The sequence below is a fragment of the Gymnodraco acuticeps genome, unplaced genomic scaffold (genome assembly GCF_902827175.1).
Source record: "Gymnodraco acuticeps unplaced genomic scaffold, fGymAcu1.1, whole genome shotgun sequence".
Lineage (NCBI taxonomy): Eukaryota > Metazoa > Chordata > Actinopteri > Perciformes > Bathydraconidae > Gymnodraco > Gymnodraco acuticeps.
The window spans coordinates 4,643,111-4,667,462 of NW_022989768.1; the positions used below are offsets into that span (position 1 = coordinate 4,643,111).

The 24,352-nt window shown below is 39.6% G+C and overlaps 2 protein-coding genes across 3 annotated transcripts in view; one reads left to right on the forward strand and one right to left on the reverse strand.

Annotated features, from left to right (window-relative positions):
* LOC117546681 (polycystic kidney disease protein 1-like 2) overlaps positions 1-14,078 on the forward strand; it is a 21,200-nt gene extending 7,122 nt beyond the window's left edge. Inside the window, exons 10-24 of the mRNA XM_034217002.1 lie at positions 113-236; positions 325-447; positions 895-1,114; positions 1,362-1,543; positions 1,659-1,889; positions 2,202-2,303; positions 5,252-5,430; positions 9,087-9,233; positions 9,316-9,518; positions 10,457-10,644; positions 10,924-11,056; positions 11,898-12,093; positions 12,211-12,427; positions 12,522-12,606; positions 13,186-14,078. Of these exons, the coding sequence (XP_034072893.1) occupies positions 113-236; positions 325-447; positions 895-1,114; positions 1,362-1,543; positions 1,659-1,889; positions 2,202-2,303; positions 5,252-5,430; positions 9,087-9,233; positions 9,316-9,518; positions 10,457-10,644; positions 10,924-11,056; positions 11,898-12,093; positions 12,211-12,427; positions 12,522-12,606; positions 13,186-13,232 (2,377 nt within the window). The 3' untranslated portion in view covers positions 13,233-14,078. The remainder of the gene's footprint in view (positions 1-112; positions 237-324; positions 448-894; positions 1,115-1,361; positions 1,544-1,658; positions 1,890-2,201; positions 2,304-5,251; positions 5,431-9,086; positions 9,234-9,315; positions 9,519-10,456; positions 10,645-10,923; positions 11,057-11,897; positions 12,094-12,210; positions 12,428-12,521; positions 12,607-13,185) is intronic.
* Positions 14,079-16,784: 2,706 nt separating this feature from the next.
* ist1 (IST1 factor associated with ESCRT-III) lies at positions 16,785-23,324 on the reverse strand. 2 transcript variants are annotated; one of them, XM_034217054.1, is made up of 10 exons: positions 23,045-23,324; positions 22,356-22,456; positions 22,045-22,225; positions 21,517-21,604; positions 20,620-20,703; positions 20,408-20,518; positions 20,094-20,312; positions 19,398-19,496; positions 18,861-18,867; positions 16,785-18,476 (listed from the first exon to the last, which is right to left on the reverse strand). In XM_034217054.1, exons 2-10 carry the CDS (start codon positions 22,441-22,443, stop codon positions 18,310-18,312), a joined length of 1,044 nt encoding a protein of 347 aa, XP_034072945.1. In that variant the 5' UTR covers positions 22,444-22,456; positions 23,045-23,324; the 3' UTR covers positions 16,785-18,309. The 2 variants fall into 2 exon arrangements, with proteins under 2 accessions (XP_034072945.1, XP_034072936.1); XM_034217045.1 differs by having other exon boundaries at positions 18,861-18,903.
* Between the last annotated feature and the right edge of the window lie 1,028 nt (positions 23,325-24,352).

The window sequence follows — 24,352 nt, forward strand, 5'->3', positions numbered from 1 at the left end:
ATTTTGCAAGCGCTTTTACAGGTGCTCAAAGTCGCTTTACAGAGGTAGTACAAAAGGACAACAAATAAATATAGTAAAAGACATATTCTACATTTTATTTCCCTACTTTTAGTCACACACCTGCCGAACTAGGCAATGCTGTGTTGGGTTCAGAGCAAGATGGTGCGTTCATCAAACTACCCTCATTTGCAGCGCTTAAGAGTCAGCTTGGAGGATACGACAGTATCAAATCACAGGTCTGTGTGTGTTATCATCATGTTTTGTGTGTGACTTTATTTTCCTTGTAATATACAGCCTTTTCATCAGAGCTCTTCTCTTTGTTAGATGGCTACATTCACAAAGAATCCACATCCAACTGATGTCCAAATCTCAGGAACTGTTTGCAGCCTTTTACTTAGTAATAATAAAAAAGAAATACATCTGTCAAACCTGTCAGAGATGGTAGAGGTAAAGCCAACATGAAAAGTGGGTTTTGTCATTTGTACCACAGTGCTAATGTTTTTGGATTTAGGTTGCAAGCTAAGGTCCTGTTTGCACAATGTTGTGAATCACAAGCAGACAATTAAACATTAAGATACCTTAACAGAGCCTCTCAGTGAAATTCTTGATTACAGCAGAAATCAGATTGACATGTACATCACATGAACATGGGGAGAAAGAGTGATGAATATACTACTCTTAAGAAGAAAATGTTGTTTTCATCTTTAAAATACACAATAATATGCACACATGGTCAAAGACTTAAGAACACCAATTCACATAACATACAGTCCAGAAGAAAATGACACTCACTTTTGCACAATGCTCTCACAATGCATTTTCGTCCTACATATTGTTTTGATTCTAAATAGGAAAACTAATTAAGAACTAATTTGCTTTTTATGGTTTCCTCAGATCTTTATACCTTATCCAAATGCTTCAATACCAACGAACAGTACAATTGTTTTGGAAAAAAACACAAAAGCACTTACCACAATCAACGTCTCAGACCCTGACGTGACCATCTGCTTAACTGTGGAGCCCAATGCCAATGTTGCCTTAGTTCTTAGGTTGTCTGAAGGGTCACCTCCAAACGACACATACTTCAGTAACACAACCATCTTGAACCTCACAGGTAACTGTCACTGCTGCATGCCCTAGTCTCGGTTTTTCAATCATTTTAACACATCAAGTTTTAAGATCTGTAGCAATAGCACCACTCTGGTCCAGGTGAGTATAATACCAACACCAAACATCAACAGACTCCCTTTTACCATTGTTTGCCTGATGTGCATGTGCTTCCACTTTTATGTATCAGTATTTCATTGTTTTCTACCAATTGGTTCTTGTCATGACGTAATGTTGGTTGGTTTTTGGAACAGAAGGCTATCGCTGGATGATAACCCCTGAGATGTTGCAGCATACTCGTGGAGTCTGGTATATTGAATCCGGACTCTTGAATTCCTCCTGGGAACCAGGTCTGACACTAAGGATAAACTCTTTTACGGCCAAGTGTGTGTACTGGGACGTAGAGAAGGAGACATGGAGCACGTATGGCTGCCAGGTACATTTCAACCATTATAAAGAGTGATGTACTGGTTTGTATTGCTTTTGGTTATGCATGTTAATGTTTCGTATAGCACCAGTAGTTGCACAGTGATGTACTCTCTTCGTCTCAGGTGGGGGACAAAAGCACTCCAGAGCGAACACAGTGTCTGTGTAACCACCTCACTCTCTTTGGGAGCTCCTTCTTTGTGATGCCAAACTACGTGGACTTATCTCGCACCGCAGAGTTGTTTTCCACCTTGTCTGAGAACTTTGTGGTGCTGGCTCTGCTGTGCACCTTCTTCGGTCTCTACCTGGTCACTCTGCTGTGGGCCTGCTACTCTGACCGCAGAGCACGCTCTAAGGTCAGTCTCTATTAACAGCCCTCATAAACATGCCATTTTGTACAATAAAATCATACTCCATCTGCATACAACGTTATTATTTGATTTACATATAGTATGAATACTCAACCCTACAAAGTATACAATTAAAATAAATGTAGTGTAGTGAAAAGTATTGACATCCAAATGTAGTAGAATACATGTTTTACTGAAGTACAGTACTTGAGTAAGTCTACTTCCACCACTGGTTTCAACCCAGAGTGCAATGTTATTCATTCCACCTGTGAACATATTCACATTTATTCACCAAAATGTTTTCTGTTGAAACATCAGAGGAAGATGACTCTGCTGGAAGACAACCACCCCGGCGCTCAGTACAATTATCTGATCGGTGTCCAAACTGGCCATCGTAAGAATGCTGGGACTACTGCCAATGTAAGAGTCTTTTTTGATTGACAAAATTGTGTTTATACAGTGCATCCGGAAAGTATTCATACCCCTTAACATTTTTCACATTTTGTTATGTTACAGCCTTATTTCTAAATGGATTAAATTCATTTTTGTTCTCAATATCCCACACACAATACCCCATAATGACAAAGCAAAAACGTTTTAAGATATTTTTTTGCAAACGTGTTCAAAATAATTAAATGAAATATCACATGTACATAAATATTCACACCCTTTGCTTTGACACTGAAAATTGAGCTCAAGTGCATCCCGTTTCCACTGATCATCCTTGAAATGTTTCTATAACTTGATTGGAGTCCACCTGTGGTAAATTAAATTAATTGGACATGACTTAGAAAAGAACACACCTGTCTATATGAGGTCCCACAGTTGACAGTGCATATCCGAGCACAAACTGAGTCATGAGGTCCAAGGAATTGACTGTAGACCTCAGAGACAGGATTGTATCAAGGCACAGATCTGGGGAAGGGTACAGAAAAATGTCTGCAGTATAGAAGGTCCCAACGAGCACAGTAGTCTCCATTATTTGCAAATGGAAGATGTTTGAAACCACCAGGGCTCTTCCTAGAGCTTGCTGCCCAAACCAAACTGAGCATCGGGGGAGAAGGGCCTTAAGGCCCTGACACACCAAGCAGTCACCAGAGGACTTGCCGACGCCGACGTCGGCTGTTGCGTTGCGGTGTTCTCCTGCGTCTTGGCCATGTGTCGCACGGGAACACACCGCAAAGACTTCAGTGCGTGAGTGGCAATAACTCTCCTTACCAGCTGGCGGCGGTAGTGTGTATTCGTCATTAAAAATAGGCAACAACCGGAAGACAGAGAAGAAGAACAGACTGCGTGATATAAACAACAACAAATAGCGTGTGCAAACTGCAGCCTGGTTATGATCCACTGCTGTCTGCCCGTCTTTGGTGCTCCACAACTACCCGAAGGGGCAAGTCTCCTGTACCGGGTGTACTGGGTTCGCAGAGAATCCCACTTCTTCCTCAGCTCTTTCTCTGAAGCACACAAATAAACGATGTAACCATTGTGTCCAATTCATATCTATATGCAGTGCCAAACTGCACAGCTAGCAACAAGATAACAACAAAACACAAGGTTGAAATAACAAATTACATTTCACGTTAACGTCACTGTACGCTGGCAAACAATAAAACGCCAACAATATCTGCTAAAGAGCTCAATTGATGAAAAAGATCATCTTACCCGAGAAACCAAGTTGCGTTTCAATCTCTCGCCAGAGTCCGGTTTTCACTACTCGGTTCGAGTACCTTTTCTCTGTGATGTCGTACAGAGCTGGCCTCTCCTGGATCAATGTGATGAGCAGGTCTTCGTTTGCGTCATTCCAGATCGCCATGATGAGATGAAAATGAATATCAGTCTGTGTGTGCCTTCTTAAATCGTTTGTTTACGTCCCTCACTTCCGTTTCGCTTCTCATGCACTGATTCGCTAGCTGAACAGCCAATCAGAGTGATTGTTTGGTCCGACTGCCAGACCCTATGCATGGCCGATTCAACATGTTGAATCGGCCATGCATCGGGACAGGCAGTCCAAATAAGGCGTGTCACGGTCGACGGTGCGGGACACAACAAATTGAGTTTGGGCGACAGGACACGCTTCGTCTCCCGACTTACGAAAACAGCCGAAATCAGAGAGGTGACCAAGAAGAACCCGATGGTCACTCTGATAGAGCTCCAGTGTTCCTCTGTGGAGATGGGAGAACCTTCCAGAAGGACAACCATCTCTGCAGCACTCCACCAATCAGGCCTTTATGGTAGATTGGCCAGAAGGAAGCCAAAGGCACATGAAAGCCCCCATTGAACACCTAGTACTCTCAGACCATGAGAAACCAAATTGTCTGGTTTGATGAAACCAAAATGGATCTCTTTGGCCTGAATGCCAAGCATCATGTCTGGAGGAAACTAGGCACCGCTTATCACCTGGCCAACACCATCCCTACAGTGAAGCATGGTGGTGGCAGCATCATGCTGTGGGGATGTTTTTCAGCGGTAGGAACTGGGAGACTAGTCAGGATCAAGGGAAAGATGAATGCAGCAATGTATAGAGAGATCCTTGATGAAAACCTGCTCCAGAGCACTCTGGACCTCAGATTAGGCCAAGGTTCACCCTTCAACAGGACAACGACCCTAAGCACACAGCCAAGATAACAAAGGAGTGGTTTCAGGACAAGTCTGTGAATGTCCTTGAGTGGCCCAGCCAGAGCCCAGACTTTACCCCGATTGAACGTCTCTGGAGAGACCTGAAAATGGCTGTGCACCGACGCTCCCCATCCAACCCGATGGAGCTTGAGACAATCTGCAAAGAAGAATGGGAGGAACTTCCCAAAGATAGGTGTGCCAAGCTTGTATCATCATACTCAAGACTTGAGGCTGTAATTGCTGCCAAAGGTGCTTCAACAAAGTATTGAGTAAAGGGTGTGAATACTTGTGTTTTATTTTTAAGTCATTTACAACAAATATTTTAAAACTTTTTCCACTTGGTCATTATTGGGGTCTCGAATGTCGAGGGAAAAAATGAATTTAATCCATTTTGAAATATGGCTGTAACATAACATATAATAATCAAATGACTTGACTTGGCAGCATCTGCTTAAAATTATTTATGTATACTTGAGATTAATTCATTTATTTGAATACCTTTCAGACAGCCAGTGAATCAATCCAAGATCAAATATAAATATAATCTTTTGAGACATACTTGAACAATTGTGAACCTATCCTACTGAATATGTTGTCTTTTAGCCAACTCACAATTCTTAAATGTTTGAACTTCCCACAACACCTAAATGCATCGATCATCACTGTACAGAGCATTCTGAATCTGAATGCATTTAATGAACATGTTCGATTTCATGAAAGTCATTTTCAATAATCAATGCATACTCCTGTAGGTGACAGTGAAGCTGACTGGCTCAGACGGCGAGAGTGACACACACATCCTCACAGACCCTGACAAGCCTGTGTTTGAGAGAGGAGCTGTTGATATGTTCCTGTTGGCCACACCCTTCCCTCTGGGCGAAGTGCGAAACCTCCGACTGCAGCACGACAACTCTGGGGGCCGTCCATCATGGTACAAGATAAGCATTTGAAACACTTAGTTATACTTAAGATCAGTGCACGGTACAATAAATGGCTATTGTCAATGCTCAAACAAGTATAAATGATGTTTACCTCCAACTATTCAACCCAGTCTCATGGCATTTCGTGTTCACCAACACGATTTTTAATCTATTGATTCTTGTTCACCAACACGATTTTCCCCTTTTTTTCGTGTTGCACAGCACGATTTTAAAAGCAATGTATTTCTACTGGTAATGACGCTCATGGAAGCACGGCATTCGTTTGTGTCGGCTGCCCTTAAAGGCAATGTGAGCGTCCATTCTCATTGGATAACGGAGAATTGTGCACCCGGAAGTAAGTATTCCCCTTACTGTCGATTGATTTTACAGTGATATCTGCACTACTCATCGACTAAAAAACACCAGATTATCCTTGTTAATTACACAACATTGATTGGTTTAAATTGTGTGCAATGCTTTTGTATTTTTCCCCTTCGATTCGGAGAAACAAATATGTTTTCGGAGTATAGGATAGCAGAAGACACTACACTACCCAGAATCCCCAGCTATCGTTTGGACTACACCATGTGCTGTGTTTGACAAACCCCGTGATAGTCCTCAAGCTCTGTGATTGGAGAGTGTGCTCCGAGGGTTACGCCGAGCCTCGAACAGCACTTGAAATGGGATGGAACCACGGCAGACTGTTCAAAACTGGATTTGAACGGGTCCACCGCGTCCCCGCCTCCCCCACCCCGTCCCCAGAACTACACATGCTGGCTATTCTGTTTCGCAACATGTTCTCTATCTATGGCACGTCTCTACTGGGAGTTGTAGTTTTAAAAGACTGTTTTCGTATTTCCCATAATAAGAAGTTGCCAGTATTAAACTGTGTACATCCCTGGAGGTTTAGGGGATAGGAAACACTCAAATTTAAAACATATAATTAATAAATGGGTGAAAATTGCTTGTGCCCATAATGGGCAGCATTAATATATATAGACACATGCCAGCTAAGGTCAGAAGAGCTTTATTTAACAGCTGGTCTTATGTTTGTGACCCCTGTTGTTAATTGATAACATTACATTACATTACATTAATTGATAAGCCTGAAACATGCACTTGTCAAGGTTCAGAGGCACATTTTGCAAATATGGCAGTAGCCATCGATCAGCTTAAGATAAGATATACTTTATTGATCCCAAGTTGGAACATTTGCGTTACATCAGCATGTGTAACAGTTGTAAATATGCAGTAGTGTTTATTTGTAAATCATTTAGTATAATCACACAAATTCTGTGTTTTATATTTAACAATTCTGTGTTCTTTATTTATTGATTGTTCAATACCTGACAAGGTCGGAGATGAAATATCTACATACATCTTATAAGAGTATAATACATTATGTATAATATCAGTTAAAATAAGTGCTTCAACATAGTTAACATTGCTGGAGGTATGCACAAATATTGATAGATGTCTTGTAATGCACTATTGAGGAACCTGCGACCCAAGTTTTTCATTCAATGCATAACTACACCATAGTTGTGTAGGCCCATGTCAATAAACATTAGAAAATCTTGAAATCTTGAAAGGGATGTGCAAAATAGTCATTATATACAGTCTTTAATTAACTATTAGTAGAGAATAACGAGTAATGAATATACTTTATAGGGATCCTATTAATATCTAATAATAAAAATAATGAAATTCAATAACATGATTTAACCACTAGGTGTCCCTTTATATCAGCTGTGCACCTTTATGGTGTAAATACAGCTTATCTACCAATTGGATCAAATATAAAAGTCAGCCGAATTAGTGTTGATACTGCAAGGAGACGTATTGTGTGAAAAGAAATGTAAGATGTTGTTTAATGGCTGATATATTTATGATCCACGTCACGTTTTCAGTTCCTCATGTTTGTCTAGAAGTCTTCTCATCAGGGCTCTATAAATACAGAACTACGGCAGATATGTAATATTTAATGCAGCCGAACCGTGTATTACAATGCCGTTATGTGATGACTTTCAAAGAGAAAAGCAAGCACACTCGGAATAAAGTATTATTATTTTTTTTTAAAAATGTTTTCGGTCTGTTTCCGGTGTTTGTTAATGACGATGTGCTGTGAGATGTGAGACTGGAATTGCACAGGGGAAAATAACGTAGGCTATCTTTAGATGCGGATTTTGTTATTAACTATTATTAACTAATATGTTTGCGCTGTAGACCAACACTATACATTGACGGGGAAGGGGGTAGCAATAAAGATAACACCATTAAACAGGTACACAACATAACAGAAATAATATCGATAGCAGCGTCCCTAGCAACCACCTTGGTAACAATGGACGCAATTTCCTGAAGTAATCTTCGTAATAACTAGCAAACTAAAGATCATGTACATCCACTGCACACATAATCTGAAATAACAACTCATATTTCTCGCATCAAATGACATCAAAACGCATTTTATTGGCCAAACTAACTTTAAAATAGGCATTTTCCACCGAGAATAAAACGAAGTTCGGCCATGTTTTTTTTCTTCTGCAGGGAGAAATTTGAAGATCACGTGACATAGACGCCAGCCATTGGAATGAATGGTGAAAAAAAAACGGGGTTTGTCAAACAGAGCACATGGTGTAGTCCAAACGATAGCTGGGGATTCTGGGTAGTGTAGTGTCTTCTGCCATCCTTTACTCCGAAAAAATATTTGTTTCTCCGAATCGAAGGGGAAAAATACAAAAGCATTGCACACAATTTAAACCAATCAATGTTGTGTCATTAACAAGGATAATCTGGTGTTTTTTAGTCGATGAGTAGTGCAGATATCACTGTAAAATCAATCGACAATAAGGGGAATACTTACTTCCGGGTGTACAATTCTCCGTTATCCAATGAGAATGGACGCTCACATTGCCTTTAAGGGCAGCCGACACAAACGAATGCCGTGCTTCCATGAGCGTCATTACCAGTAGAAATACATTGCTTTTAAAATCGTGCTGTGCAACACGAAAAAAAGGGGAAATCGTGTTGGTGAACACGAATCAATAGATTAAAAATCGTGTTGGTGAACACGAAATGCCATGAGACTGGGTTGAACTATTCGATTTAAGGTTATACCTTGTCATTATATTTACATAGCTTTTGTTATGCTCGATTCAGCTCTAACCTAGATAATTGATAGGGGTCATTGTAAAGCTGTTAACAGTATCTTTTTTAAAGATCTGAGTACAGGAAGTGTTTATTGCCTTCCCTGTTGGACACCTTTCTGGCTTTTCACAGTGACCCCTTAAAATGTCTGGCCAGTCTCATAATTTAGCACTACCGTGTTATAACTAATCATATAATTCCACTCCCAGCTCACTGTTCACATGTATACACTCTCATTTTGGTAGAGAATAAAAATGAGCAATAGTTTATAGTAGATATTATAATAGCGTTAACACAACTTGCTTTGGGAAATATACACTGCATACAGTAAGTTGTAAATGGAAATCTCAAAATAAAATACACAAAGTACACAATATGATATCAAATTATCTCTGTTGCAACCATTGGGTGCTCTTATTTTGCAAAGTGGAGCTTAATGATTATTATCTAACATTTGCATTTCCCACATAAATTGAGCCATATGGTAAATCTGTCATCTTTGTTGTTTTATAAAAAGGTATATAAACAAGGTGACCGTACAAGACCTCCAAACACGGCAGGTGTTTCACTTCTTTTGTAACTGCTGGCTGAGTGTTGACCATGGAGACAACATGACCAAGAAAACCTTCAATGCTGCAAAGAACAACGAGGTTGCCAGCTTCAGGTCAGTTCACTTTATACAGCGAAAATAAAACAACTCAGCTCTTGAGGAAGTGTCATCATGGGTTTCTGTGTTTCTCTTCTAGGAATATTTTCCAGACTAGAACCTCGACAGGCTTCAGGGATGAACACATCTGGGTGTCCATCGTGGACCCTCCCTCACGTAGTCCGTTCACTCGTGCCCAGAGGGTCTCCTGCTGCATGAGCCTGCTCCTCTGCACCATGGCAATCAACATCGCCTTCTGGAACATTCCTATAAAAGAGGATTCACCAGTTGTCTTCGAATTTGGTGAATTGCTAAGACTTTAACTATTTTAGCGTGGACTGGAGCCACACATTGGATGACTTTAGAATCAACTTGACAAAAACTAGATATGCAACCTGACTTTAATTGAACAGCAATGACTTCCTTTGTTTCTCAGCCTTTTGTTGAGAATACTAACCTTGCTCCTAGCCCAAAGATGAAAAAGTATGATGTTATAAAAGCGTTCATTCATTCAAGTCGACACTCAATTCCTTTGTTTTAAACAATCAAACAGCACCCAATCAGAAAAAGTATACACAATATAATTTCCTTTGCATACAAAAACTCATAAATAACCACAAGGCCAGAAGATATAGTATGATACAAACTTCCTCAGAAAATAGAGCATCAATATCACAGAAATAGATTTTAATGTATTCTCTAAATGGCACTCACTAGCACTTCTACATCTACAGATCTAACTTTTCATTAAGTTGCTGCTTCTTTTTCTTGTTGGATCCACTGGTTGGCATAGAAACGCTCGTCTCCATCCTGATGTAGGAGGGAAACAGAAAACTTCCTGATGACCTTCACTGCCTCTTTTAACTGCTTCTGTTGACACGGAAATTAAAACCATAAAACTCTCTTGAACTTCAAGCACTGTAAACAGTTAATTATAATGTTTGCCCGTATCCCACAACTTTTCAAGGTTTTATACCGGGTTTTTTATATAATGAGAGTAATATCTAACTTGATTCTGGTCACTTGAAAAAAAAAAGTTTTAGCTACTTTTTTCTTCATTGACTTCTGAAGGAAATATCAGACCCTTGAGCAAAAGACTCTTCAATATTCACCAGCTAGTAGCTCACTCTGTCTGTGTGATGTTTGGTGTCGGGGAGGTAGCGTACAGACCTTAGGAGAGAGACATAAACCTAAACCATTTGATGACTCTGACCTGTGTCCTTTTTGTTGTGTCTCTACAGGTTCCATGCAAATCACGTGGCAGGAGCTAATGGTGGGGGTGCAGAGTGGTCTGCTCATGTTTCCAATCAACATCCTCATCATCACCATCTTCCGAAGCATCAAACCTCGCGTGATTTCAAAATCTCATAAAGGAGACTCTGAGGAGAGCTTGAGACCCCCCTCTGTCACCATACCATCTATTCTGAAGGTGTGTTAATTATTATCAAATTATTTTTGGGTGTGAGTGTGTTCAGCAGATCTTTCTTATAAGAGTAGTTATTGCACCACCTTATCACTGACCTTGTAAGTGCACTTTCAAGGGCCAGTTTTCATTTATTCTGCTTAAGAAATGTTATGTTATGTTATGTTATGTTTTCATCCCCTGACCTTTTACTGCCAAGTATGTAGTCTTAATTTCCATATCTTTGAAACCGACAGTGAAAATGTGGCATTCATTATGTGTTGTGCATCCCTTGAATATCCCTAGGACACAGAGGAGGTGATTTCCATGATGAGCATTAGTCCGAGGAACAAAATGTCAGAGACGCACAGGCTGGAGTCGACCTCTGACCTAAGCTATGCCCTGGACATGGTCCATGATTTCATCCAGCTTATGCAAGGTATTTTTTATTTTTTGCTTTGACTACTTCGTGTATGACTGATTACATTAAAGAAAATAATGTTTTTACAAAGAAAAAAAAAGAAAATCAACATGTACAGCCCAATACAATATTATACAGAAACATAATATCCAGGAGCGCTAAGAATACATTTCCCCCTTTGAGCTTTAGGAAATATTGTTTCTGTATAATGTTGTATTTGGCTGTATTGTAGATTTACATTGTGCGTTTAATCTTTTGAAAACTTCTCTATGAGCTTAACAGACCTGCACTTACAACAGTGTCATATTAAAGAGGCCCTATTGTGCTTTTGGGGGTTTTCCCCTTTCTGTAGTGTCTTATATAGGTTGTAAATGATCTGCAAAGAAACACCTCAATTTGACTCCTTTGTTTGCTTCTGTAACATAGTGACATCACTATATTACATTTCTGTTTCTTTTGGATAGCTTGCGAACACATTGTACGTAATAGACATCTCTAAGCGGTTGACCAATCACAATAGAATCAGAGCAGACTGGGCTCTGGTTTCCGACAGAGGGGGAAAAGAGGTGGTAGTATGAGGCAGTATGAGAAAAATAAATACCTTTTTGAACATTAAAGCATGTAATATGTATATGTAACACAAATATGAACCTGAGGATTAGCATAATAGGACCCCTCTAAGGCCATATATATCCCATGAAAATACCAAAGCTACAGAGTGCTTTCTGAACAACTTACTCAGCCTATCTGGTGCCTTCCATCCTAAGCCCATTAAGTCATAACGCAGACGTGATTCTTGACATACAGTTCACAAATATGCATAACTACACACGCTGGTTTTTATATAATCCTGTCAAAGGGGAGAGTGAGAGTGACCCTCACTGGGTTTACTGCAGCAAGTTCCTCCTGGCTGGTCTCTGTCACCTGCTGATGTGTCTGGAGAAACTGGATGAAAGGAACTTCCCGAGTCCACAGGACTACCTGCAGACCCTCAACACCACCAACATTCTGGTTCGCAAGGCCGAGATGGTCTTCAGCAGCCACTTGGCCTACTGGTCAGCAATCCGGTCGACACAAAAAAAATCTAAACAAAAAGTAGAAATATGACTGGTTTTGTTTAACCGAAGCTACTTGTGTGTTTTCATCTCATTCCTTGTTCCTCATTGGCTCAGCCCCCCTCCCGTAAAGAAGAGGAAGAAGAAGGCAACCTGCTGGCTGCCCTGGTGGTGTGTGTTCCTGGGCTGGTTCCTGCTGCTGTCCATCAGTGGAATATCCACTTTCTTCACCCTATTGTACGGCTTGGATTATGGCAGAGCTAAATCCATCAAGTGGGTCATGTCTCTGAGCCTCTCCCTCTTCCAGAGCATCTTCATACTGCAGCCTCTCAAGGTGGGTAAAGGAAAACTATATTTATCCAGCATATCACACTAATATGACTATATTTAAGATATTCTGCTTTGTTGTGGCTTGTTTTTATTTACAGGTGTTAGGAATTGCTGTGTTTTTTGCCCTGCTGCTAAAACCTGTAGCTGTGGAGGAATCTGAGGAAATCGAGCAGTTGAAGTTAGGTAAGAAGAACCTTATGCAGACCATCTGTTAACAGAACAGGTTCAGTGTACATATTTCTAGCTGTAAATATTGTGTATTGTGCAGCTCTTTTCTTTGTCTTTAATATTGTCTGTGCTCATCTTATGCCTGCAATGGTTAGTACTGAAATGTAACCAGAATAGCAGCTTTTCATTGGTGTTTTTCTCTATGTTTTTCCATCATCCTAAAGGCTGGTTTAATCAATATTTTTGCACAGAGGATTATCAACTGACAACGCAGATGTTGGATGCAGCATTTGAAAAGCCTCTAAATATCATGTTCACATAAATGATTAAGTCCAAACTACTTGTTCATAATTTATAAAGCAGACACAGCTTTCTTCCTGAATTGTTTATAAAGAGTGTAGTTACCTGCAGAGCGCCGTTATGTAATGACGCATATGAAACGGTAAAATAATCTTTGCTTTGTAAAATATAAACCCTTTTAGTTTCTGCTCCTCCCAACTGACTTCTCTCTCTGTAGTGTATCAGTGTATCCTTCCTTCAGATAAAGCACAGTAACGTGCTGAGAGTCTAACTACTGTCCTCTCCATTTCCCAGAGCAACAAATCAAGTGTGGTCGCTACTCTGGCAGACACTCGCTGTGAGGAGGCTGCATTAAGCGAGATAAGCTGTGTTTCTTCTGGGCACAGCTGTGATCCATGACAACCTGACTTCTTAAACACTCTTTTCCACTTTTTGGAAGTTCTTACTTTCTAAATGAAATATTAATTCTGGTGTTTTGTATGTGTACAGAGTTCCCAATGCATGAGAATGTTTTCTGAAAGGGTGAGTCAGGGTAAATGGGTAAATAAATAACTTGTTCTTGCATTTTATAGTGTTTCTTTTGAAAATCTAGACATCATGAGCTCGTTGGGTTATTTTAAAGAGGGACAAACTGTCTTCAATAAAGTAAACATACTCATCCGTAATATAATAGGAGCCCTGCTAGAGCTATTGAATATGTAGAGATATTCTATACAATACAAAGAATATATGTATTTTTGTTGTTCTTATTGTTATTTTACCCAAGTTTACTAAGTGTAAGTTTGGGTTTTAGTAGAGCAGTTGATTGGTACCATGGGGAGAAATACTGAACCCTTCTCGTTTTATCATGAATTTATAACAATCCTTCTGATATTTATTGTTAGAATACATCATTAACTTTATAGTAACTTTAAAAATATGGACATATTTAGAATTAAGCAACTCCTAAATGCTGTTAGTCATCGCAGTGTGGCGTCTGACTGCATACAAAGATGGGCTTTTATTAGAGTGCAAAGGTGCTTTTATGTAATATGTGGGACGTATGGAAATTGATCACTTTTTTCATTCCACCTTCGTGTCACTGTAATGTTCTGAATGTGCATGTCATGAATTCTCATCATATGCCGACTTTCTATGTGATTCAGTCTGTCCTTCAATCGAATGATTTCGTAGCAAAACTAACTGCATCCATGTACATGACACTTATTGATGTGACTATGTATGTATTACATGTGTGAAACTGAATAAACTGATGCATATCATCTTTTTTATCTCTTTATTTAGTTAATAATAAAGTTGATAGCTTTAAATATCTTGGTGTTTGGCTAGACTCTTAACTTTCATTTAAACTACATATAAAGCATGTAATACAAAAAGTCAATTACGGAATCTGTGTTTTACACCGCTCTCGCAATTGTTTTACACTCAGTGTCCGAAAGAGAATTGCTTCTCAACTTATTCTTCCGATTATGGACTATTGTGATGTCTACAAAAATGCACATAAATCAGATCTTGCTCCACTCAACATAGCCTACAACAGACTATGCAGATTTGTTCTTGGTTGTCCTTTTCGTACACATCACTGCACAATGTATAACCAACTTAAATGGCCTTCTTTAAATGTAAGAAGACACATGCATTGGCTTCAGCTGATATTTAAATGCATTTATCTTAACTATCCCCCTTATTTAAAGCAGTATTTTGTACCCTACTCACCAATTCATCAAGTTAGACATTCTGTTCAGATTTATTTCTCTGTCCCCTCTGCAAAAAAATTGATTGGCAGAAGAGCGTTCATGTTCAAAGCCCCAACTGACTTGAATACTTTACCTGCTGCTATTAGATCTCTTGCATCATTGGGTATGTTTAAACATGCATTATCATCTCACTTTCAACTGGTCTGTACTTGTTATAACTGATATTGATGAAACTGATTTGCTTGACTGTCTCAAATTGTAATGATTGTGTGCATTGCTTGAATTTCACTTAACAGACTGTATGTGGTTTGTCTTGTGTGTCATGTTTTGCATTTTGTCTTTTTGTTTATGTATGTCTGTAAGTTGTTGCTATTGTCGGGACCCCCTTGAAAACGAGATGGTGCATCTCAAGGGGTTTATCCCAATCAATAAAATGTCTATATATATATAATAATACAGGGGCCCTATCATCGGACTCACAACTACACATTAGATTTAAATTAGTTTTTGGCTTTCTGATAAACTTCAGATAAACTGAGCTTCAGCATCTGTTAAGCAAAGTACCTTTTGGTTGCTGATTAGACTTCTTTGTGGCAGTATTTTTTATCAAATCTAAAATGAAGTGATTGTAAAAGTGAAAATGTTCCTTAGTATCACTGTCATCTGTGTCCTTGTAGAGCAGAAACAAATGCTCTAGACTCTAGAATTGCATCAAAATTCATGTAAAACACCAAAATAAAACTAAAGAAAAGATTGCTGTCTGATCATTCACAATCAGTATTCAATCACTAACAATCTGGACAATTGCCTGAGGGCTTCCATCCCCTGCACTGGACAGGAAGTCTGTGAAGTCTGATAGGTACACACCATATTAAAACTATATAATGATGATCTCAACACTGATTAGATCATTCTCCAACAAAACCAGCCTGTGATTATCCCTTTTGCAAAATGCATCCTTTCAGTGGAATAACCTTGAAAGAAAAAAGATACTTGCTTTTTATTTGTGAGTTGCACTGTGAGTTTTTGTATTTCTCTGTACATCACTTTGGTCTGAAGGTTTTAAAGTGCTTTATAGATAAAGTTGGATTGGATTATTAATTCCCCATCAGCTCCCAGCTCCTGCTGTATCAGGAGCCATCTTTTTTCTTTACAGGTTTCAGCAGAGAAGCCCGACCACATTCATGCCACAGTAATTGGCTGCAATACATCACTGAACAGAAGGAGGAGCTGACGTCATCAATGCTGCTGTGTATTCTGAGATGGTTATGATACGTTTGTCAGTTTATGAGCCTGGAGTGACAACAAAAAGTATACAAGGTAAAGAAAAGCTGCATTGGCCCCTTTTCCTGGCTGGGTTAAACATAAACCTCAGTCTGTCACTGGGCCACAAATCAGATAGGTGTTATTGTGATGTGACGTATGCTACAAATAATGTGAGGCAGTCAACTCAAATAATTTATTTTAAACACCTCTAATAACATCTAGCTCTTGTTTCTGGTAGGTTGAAATACATTTGAGGGAAAAGAGAGCATGTCAAGTGAATGGCATGTAAACTAACTTGATTTGTATATTCAACAAAGCACAGTCTGAAGAGTGGTTGACCTTTCTCGGGGGAAAAATGTCCAGCTCATTCACACTGACACCACTTCACAAACAGACCTGGGAATGTAAACCAAAAGTCTGAGGTGGACTACCAAACCCTCAGTACTGAGTAAAGACATAACAATATCCTAAAAAAGCCAATTGTCTGCCACATGTTGTATTACACAATGAGCGCTAATCATCAGGAACAAAGATACAGTCAATCTCAACTTTGGAGCTCTTTCTGATTGTCAAAATATTTCAATTTTGTGACCAGAATGCTAATGGTTGACACTATTTCCCATCTTCCAAGTTAAGTGTGCCCCTTAAAGATTTCAGCTGAGTTTATCTTCATATATTCAGTAGGTAAACGTGTCTTAATATGATGCAGGATTGACCAAACGGGACTATTATGATACAGAAAGAAGGTAAACAGATTATCTGACTAAGAAAATCCAAAACTCATAAAGCACATTGTGTTTTACATTAAGTAAATGTTTGTTGTAGGTCAGTGTTTTCCTTTACACTGAGGACCCCTACTGGTAGTTACTTGACATCACAGTAATATAAACAGGAAGTTGTGAACATAGAGTAAAAACAAATTGTACCAGCTTCCAGTTCTAAATAATCTTTTATTCAATTGTTACTTCAGTATACAGTGGAAAATAATCATTTCTGTGATCAGACACCATTGTGTGTCTCAATGTTTAGCATGAGAGAACAGTCAGACATAGAAAAGACAGTGAGCAGATCAGAGTTCTGTTAGTGTTAATATGTATACTCCGCCAAGACAAGTTAAACCTATCCATGAACTGTGTCCATCACCCAGCTGGAAAGCTTTCATTTATAAAGCTCTTCTTCACTTCCAGAGATCATTGAATCATTTATTAGAAGCCACCATTAATTTGCCATGCAAGAAGAGCTGGGTGTGTACACTCTGTACAGCAAAAGCCTCTAATGCACATCTCTATTGCTAGACCAGCAGTTTTCATCAAATTCTGAAGTTGTTCATGGGCAGAGCAAATAAAGCAACGTGTGATCTGATCCTAACAGGAAATATGTATCCAGTCTTGATGGATAACACATGCATAATCCTACAGACTGGCAAGGCCTCTGATGAAAAATGGTAACTAAGGCAAATGCAGTGGAACACATACAGTATGGGACACAAACAAAAACGGCTTGAGTACTAAACAATAAAAAAAGGGGCAGATATTTGGTAGGACAGGCGTTCAAAGGAGCAAAACAACTATTTGGAGATTTACAGATATATCAAATATTATACAACTCCCTACAATTAAATTAATGTTTTACAGTTCAATCGTTCGTGTAGATAGGATTATCATACACTGTTTAATCACTTTACATCTGTGCCCCACCACACCTGTAACATGTTTGAAAGGCGTCACATTGGGCTTTAACTGGAAGACTCATAGGTCCTTATTCTGATATAAATAAACCTGGAAGAAGTGGAGTGTTTCAAAATATGCTTTCTACACAGCTTAAACTGACTGACTGCACAACACTCATAAAGGGCCTTGCCTCGGAAACAAGCTCTAGCTTTTGTTATTGTGATTGGCCCCTCCCCATGAAACTGGGGCGGCAAGTCGGGCTGGTTTGACTAGTCTGATTCAGGAGTGTGCGACACAGTGGCAAAGTTCACAGCAACAGAGCATGTGCAAAGAAGAATCAAGGCATGTTTTCAAAATATTCTTCAGACCCCAAAAGACCCCTTGGAAAAGCAACAATTAAAAAAGTTTGGTTAAATAAAATGTTACACAGGCAAATTTGAAAACAATAAAAGTTGGCGTGACTCTAAATGGAGTGAACGGGGGTCAACACCAATATGATTGCATAACTATATAATATGTGCCCTACAGAAAGAAAGTAAAACATATGTGGTACTATGGTACTGCCAAGAGTCGTTCGATTTTTGCTAACTGTCAAGGTCATGTTTATACAAATGAGGTAAGAATAGAGGTATGTTAAATATCTATGTTATATTACCATGGGAGGGGGGGAATATCCAAATCTTAATATCGGAGCCATGAACCTTTAACATGTTGGGTTCTGTTTAGGTGGCGGCACAGGCTCAGTGTGTACGTGTGTACATTTGTATAAACCAGTGATATAGCATTTAGGTCTTCTTCTTCAGCTCCTCAAATCTCCGCGTTAAGTCATCAAAGTCGATGTCATCTGAGCTGGTGGTGTTTTTGCCGAAAGAGGCACTGGGGAGTGTGTCGGGAACCGAGGGGAGTTCTGGGAGAGAGTTGTTGTCAAACATCTGAGATGAAGGGCCAGGACCTGAGAGCAATACATGGTGTTCAATTTAATTTCTGTTGCCTGTGATGCCACAGCCTGAAATTCTATGACTTTCTGCCAGAGACCAAAAACAAGTTTTTTTTTATATTCATGTACATAAATACATACACAATCCTGCGGCAGGAAATACTCATCACGGCAGTTAATCTGCTTCTGCATATTGTTCCCAACATATACATAATCTACTCTTATTTAAGTAACATTTGCTAAATAGTTTAGTGCGATTAAGTCTATATATCTTTAACCATGTTTTAAAAAAAGATGGAATGAACACATTTAGGATTGAATGATTATTTTTGATTTGTTGACAATACCAAACATAAAGAATATCTCCAGTCTTATCCTACAGTTGTTTGCAGAACTCACCTACAGCCTGGGAAGGAAAAGGTTTGTCATTTAGGTCATCAATCTGAAACACAGGGAAAATGTTTAAGGGGAGTATCTCTTCATATTGAAATGAATAAAGTAAATATTTAAGATGTTAGTGTTGAGAAGGAATTATCAATTGTGTGTAACAACGAAGAATTGAAACGGCAAGAAAACAAAACAAAAAGGGAAAAGGGTTTTTAAGAAATGATCCCCCTTACTGTGTCTCACAGGCTTAGGGTCGTAGCTAGGGTCAGCTTTCTTTAAAACGCACCTAACACTCATCTGTTCAATTCAGTCTCACTCTCTGATTAGTCAGTTAGTAATCAGGCAAGTACAAGCACTTCATGCTAACTATATCTTTAGAGATGAAGCAGGACCTGGGCATAGAAGAAAATAGTGTCAAGTAAAGTAGAGGACAGGCAAAACTGTAAGCAAGCTGAATGAACTGCTCTTCCCTGAGTGATGCCCTGCCCTGCCCTGCCCGTCTGTCCATCTGGGGGTACAGGAAGGGATGGGAGGGGTTCTGTCACTTACAGACTCGTATGTGGGGGGGCAGGTGGGCAGCTGAGGGGGCGGGCCTCCTCCCATAGGGTGCTGGAAGTTGTTGTAGGTTCCAATGGGATTAAACGGTTCCTGGAAGAAAACAAGAGTCAGGTTCAAGTCTGATAGAAGGGATAATGATGAACAGTGACGACTGGTAAACTACTTCTTTGTCACATTGCTACACAGTCACCGTCATCATTGCAATAATCATTAATGCCTGGAAACTTTTTCAAGAAAATACCAAAACCTGTCCTCAAAAATATCGTTTGAATACTTTAAGTAGCCTGGAAATAAAACAAGTTTAGAGGAGTTTCTAAAAGGTATTTCTTCAATGCTTTGAGCACCAATAATTCCATTAAACGTAGGTATTGTGGGCTGGTAGGCAAAGTTTTCATGATATGGGTGAAATGTCTTTCTAAAGCTAGTTATGAGAATGGCAAAAACCCAAATGATGATCTTGTCAAGAGTGGTTGTATTAAGTACTTATTTTGAGTTTACAATAATTATCAAGGCAATATTGTATATTTCAGACTTTTGAGTTTAATAGCAACCCGTCGTTGGCGGATATGACGATTATTGAGGATTTTATACATGATGCCAATCGTTCTCCTACAGGTTTTCCACTCCCAAATATATAATTCACAAACAGAATAATAAACAACAGGGTCTTTTAACTGAATCTCTTACGGCTCCTTTGGGGGTTGGATAGTTGAAAGCTGATGGCATGGGCATATGCATGGGCATAGGCATGGCACCCATAGGAACAGTGAAACCTCCTCCTCCTCCTCCTCCACCACCACCTCCTCCTCCTCCTCCTCCTCCTCCTCCTCCTCCTCCTCCTCTACCGCCCCTCCTGTCATTGTCCACATCAATCAGGTCTGCTTCTTCTCCGAGAGACACCTCAGGCTGTCAGGACACAGGGGGGGATGAGTGGGTAAATAAACAAAATGCATGACTTCATCTTTCAAAGTGAATTATAGAAGAGATTATTTATCACTCACGCGAACCATGGCGTCAGGTTCATACGGCACATTATAGTTCTTGGCGATCTCTATCAGGTAGCGCTCCACCAAGATCTTGGGCGGGGCCTCCACACCCAGTTTGTGCATCAGCTATAAACACATCAAACAGTTGATCAGATGATAAAAAGATACCAGGCATTTCATGCATTCTTGAACAGACTATGGGGCCAGTTAGTGGAAAAAGTGCCTACCCTATCGTTGACTGTGCCAATCTGGTTTGTCCTGCACAGTTTTCCGTACTCCTTGCTGTATTTTGCACAGAGCTGCTCGGATACCTGATAGAATAATAAAAGATAAAAATTTCATGAGTTGACATAACAGTAAAAAAATACAACAGAACTTGTTAAATAGTGTTGCCATCAGTACCATGTTTTGTATAGACAGGCCCATTCCCAAACCGCCCCCTACACCCTACCCCCTACCCCTCCGTTTGCGCGTTCACGCAGAGGGTCCGCCATATTGAGGGCTGTTCCAAAGCAACGAGTGTGGAGGGGGAGTGGGCTATCAAGCCCTCAAACAGCGAGTCTGCAGCGGTGCCGACTTGAGACCGGTCTCTACCTGACCGGAGTCACGCTGTGTGTGTCCGTCAGGAAACAAGCTGTTTACAAGTAGTTCCAGCAAACATCCACTGATAAATTCCGATGTTAACAGCCTCATGATCACCTCATGTGTTTTTAACTGAGGATCATACCTGTGTTTAGTCTAGAAAAAGGTAAATGTGTGCATTTTATTATAAAGTTGTGTATATTTACAGACCGTTGCAAAAACGAAGAAGCTTATAAACATCAGATTTAAAACTAAAAGAGCTTTGAAACACAATGAAAGATGTTTGGAGTTGTATTTGAGTTATTAATTTAAACTTTTTGTCTAAGAGATGCTGATCTGAAACCGTTGTTACATACAGTTACGGCATTTCCTGTTTCTGCCGGAGAGAGGGGAGGCCGTCCCAAAGCTTGCTGCTGTATTTACTCCCTCCATCTGACAGGAGGGAGCCTCGTTGAGCTGCGAGTGTGGCTACAGACGGAGTTCACTCCATCACGGAGGGGTAGGGTCGAGGGAGTGGTTTGGGATTGGGCCACAGTACTTACAGTTCTAAGTTCAGACACCTCTGCCTGGATACGAGGTGCTGCCCAGATGAGGGTGGACACTGCCTCCTGTAGGCCTGGGTCCAGTTCCCTGATTGGAGGAACATAAAGGGTTCAAAAGAACACGAAGCCTGAACATTTTTTTTATTAAGTGTAACCCTCACACTCTCCATAGTTGAGGGCTCCAGTTTACAAAATGATTGTTTGTTCCAAAAATGTCAGATAAAATGTGAAAATGTCCATCCCAGTTTCCCAAAGTCGAAGGGATTCTATTTAAATTCCTTCTTTTGTCCAAAACCCAGAAATATTCCGTTCAAACTGAGAAAACCACAATGAGCTCCGTCTTTGAGAGGTTGAAAAAGCGTTTTATGCCTATATTGCATTAAAATAATTACTTCGATTATCAATATAGTTGGCAACTATTTTTCTGTAGATTCATTGTCTTTATCGTATCGAGGTCACTTCCTGGACAATGTGCGTCAGTATGTTAAATAAAAGTAGTATAGTGCACTTCTTTGGTTAGAAACTCACTTCATGGACTGTATGAGGCCAAAGCGAGTCAGAAGCAGGTCGCAGTAAAGCTCCAGGATCTCCATGGCTTCCACCAGATAGTCTTCTCTGATGATGTGCTCCACACGGATCCGTGCCCGCTCATCTTTTCCAGAAGACAGGTAATCTGCAATCTCCTTCCTTGCCTTTTGAGCGAGCTCAGCTTCATTATAAATGTGTGAATTGGAGAAAGTACACGGTCAATAAATGGATGAACAGACAAATAAAACCACTCATTCCACATCAACTGTGGAATAATAGAATCAAGGTTTTTGAATCAGCACAATACATACTTTTCTTCTTCTCCAGGAGTTTGAGTCGGTTAATGACCAGACGCAGGTTGACTCTTAGCCTCTCTGCTTTGAAACCTCCTCCCAGCATGATTATAGACTATCTGCGGTAGAGACAATGAGAATAGCAAAACACGGAACCATACATCCATTGTCAACCTAAAGAATCCATCTGACCTCGCCCCCTAACTCTGATCCTGTGAGTCACTTAATCATGTGAGCATGACCAAATCATCGAAACATTATGACTGCGCAGATTTACTCCAAACAACCCCAACACACAAACGAAAACAGGAGGTTAACGAACACAAACTACCTACATGTTTGACAGCTCATGTCAGTTAGCTTTAGCCCGACGCGACGAACAGCTAGGGAAGCTCACGTTACCTATGTCACGCTATTTTAATCTTTAACATGTTATCTATTTAATTTCTTAGTTTTTGTCATCAACTGAATTATCCATACTATTGCTTATACGTTTAGAAACCCTGTATCCGTGTGACCTACATTTACTGTTAACGAGAAATTGCTTTGTTAGCAGTCTATTCTGTTATCGTTTGTGCTCACAGTTAGCTACCTAGCTCTCACTACAATGCTAGCCAAAAAAAGCAAGTGTATCAGACACACAAAGTAGTTAAAACACTTGGATAGTTTAAAAACGTTAAACGGATCATAAAGAGACAGTAACTCACCTGTAAATGCTAGTGACGCGTACACCACAACAACTTATGTGGGTTTCTGTCTGTTTGGTTTCGTCGTCTAGTTCACTTCCGTGATGATCTGTGGTGACGTCATGGGTATTTTTTTCTGGAGGGGCGGGTCTTCGGGCGTCAACGACAGGTGACCGAAACACGATCACGTACTTGTGAGTAGGCCCAGAGCCCTTATCTCTCTAGGGCTCTTGTCTATAAGCTAAAACATGACTATTACTATTTAGACCTACATCAAAGTACTTCAGGCATGGGCGTAATTTCCACTGGGGACATGTCCACCCCACTTTTCAAAATCCCGTTTGTGTTTCCCCCACTTTTCAAATGTGTAGATAACGTCAGCTCAGGGAGGTAAAGGACTCGCTGAGTGATTATATTGTAAACTTTAGTCTAAGTTATCTCAGTGGGTCTCAAACGGTTAGGTCGAAACAAATATTTCCATCTATTTAATATAGTTGTTCAAAATAAGTTATAAAATATATATATAAAATTATAAAAAATAATTCCAATGTCAGTAAAAAATTAAAAACACAGTTTGAAAGGGGAGTGATTAGTCAAATATGCATAAATAAAAAGAAAGAATGCAGACGAGGTAAGATAAAGATAGGAGAGGAGTTTATCAATGATGTGTTATTGGTTGTGAGCATATTCTAATGGTTTTTGGAGTATTGAAATATATACAGTTCTGTTTCATATTAGTTTTAATTGAACTATTCATATCTTAGACTGCACTGTAACTTTTATCCATGTATTTTTTTCTTTTAATGTTTATTTTATTAGCTTTTCTTTTTAATGACTGATTTTAAATGCCATTTTCTTAATGTTTTTCATTTTTTGTAAAGCACTTTGAATTGCCTTGTGTTGAATAGTGCTATATAAATAAACTTGCCTTGCCTTGTTGAGAGCTGTATCCATACATCTCTTAATTTGTGCACCAGATTGATGCCTTTAACTTCAATTTAAAGAAAACAATCTTACCGGGGTGCATGCCCCCGGACCCCCCTATAGGATGTGAGGTCATCACAAATAAAACAGGTTCATGGTTCATTATATACAGTACACATTTTTCTTGGATTAGTTAACACCATAGTCCCTAATATATATTTGTAGAAAGGCAGGAAATGGAATTAAATCGAGAACAATGTTTCATTGCGGAGGACCCCCTGTTGTGTGTGTCCCCCCCACTTCTCAAACCAAAGTTACACCCTTGACTTCAGGTGTATCTTTTATTATACATCGTACGTTAGAGAGAAATATTAAACTTTCAATTCAAACTTTACAAAAGGTCCA

Excerpts from the sequence above, each read along its gene's own strand:
- ist1 (XM_034217045.1), bottom strand. The coding sequence starts at position 22,443 with ATGCTGGGAGGAGGTTTCAAAGCAGAGAGGCTAAGAGTCAACCTGCGT. Across the intron at positions 20,519-20,619 it reads TTGGCACAGTCAACGATAGG|CTGATGCACAAACTGGGTGT; the intron begins GTAGGCACTTTT and ends ATGTGTTTATAG. Across the intron at positions 19,497-20,093 it reads ATCCAACCCCCAAAGGAGCC|GAACCGTTTAATCCCATTGG; the intron begins GTAAGAGATTCA and ends GTTTTCTTCCAG.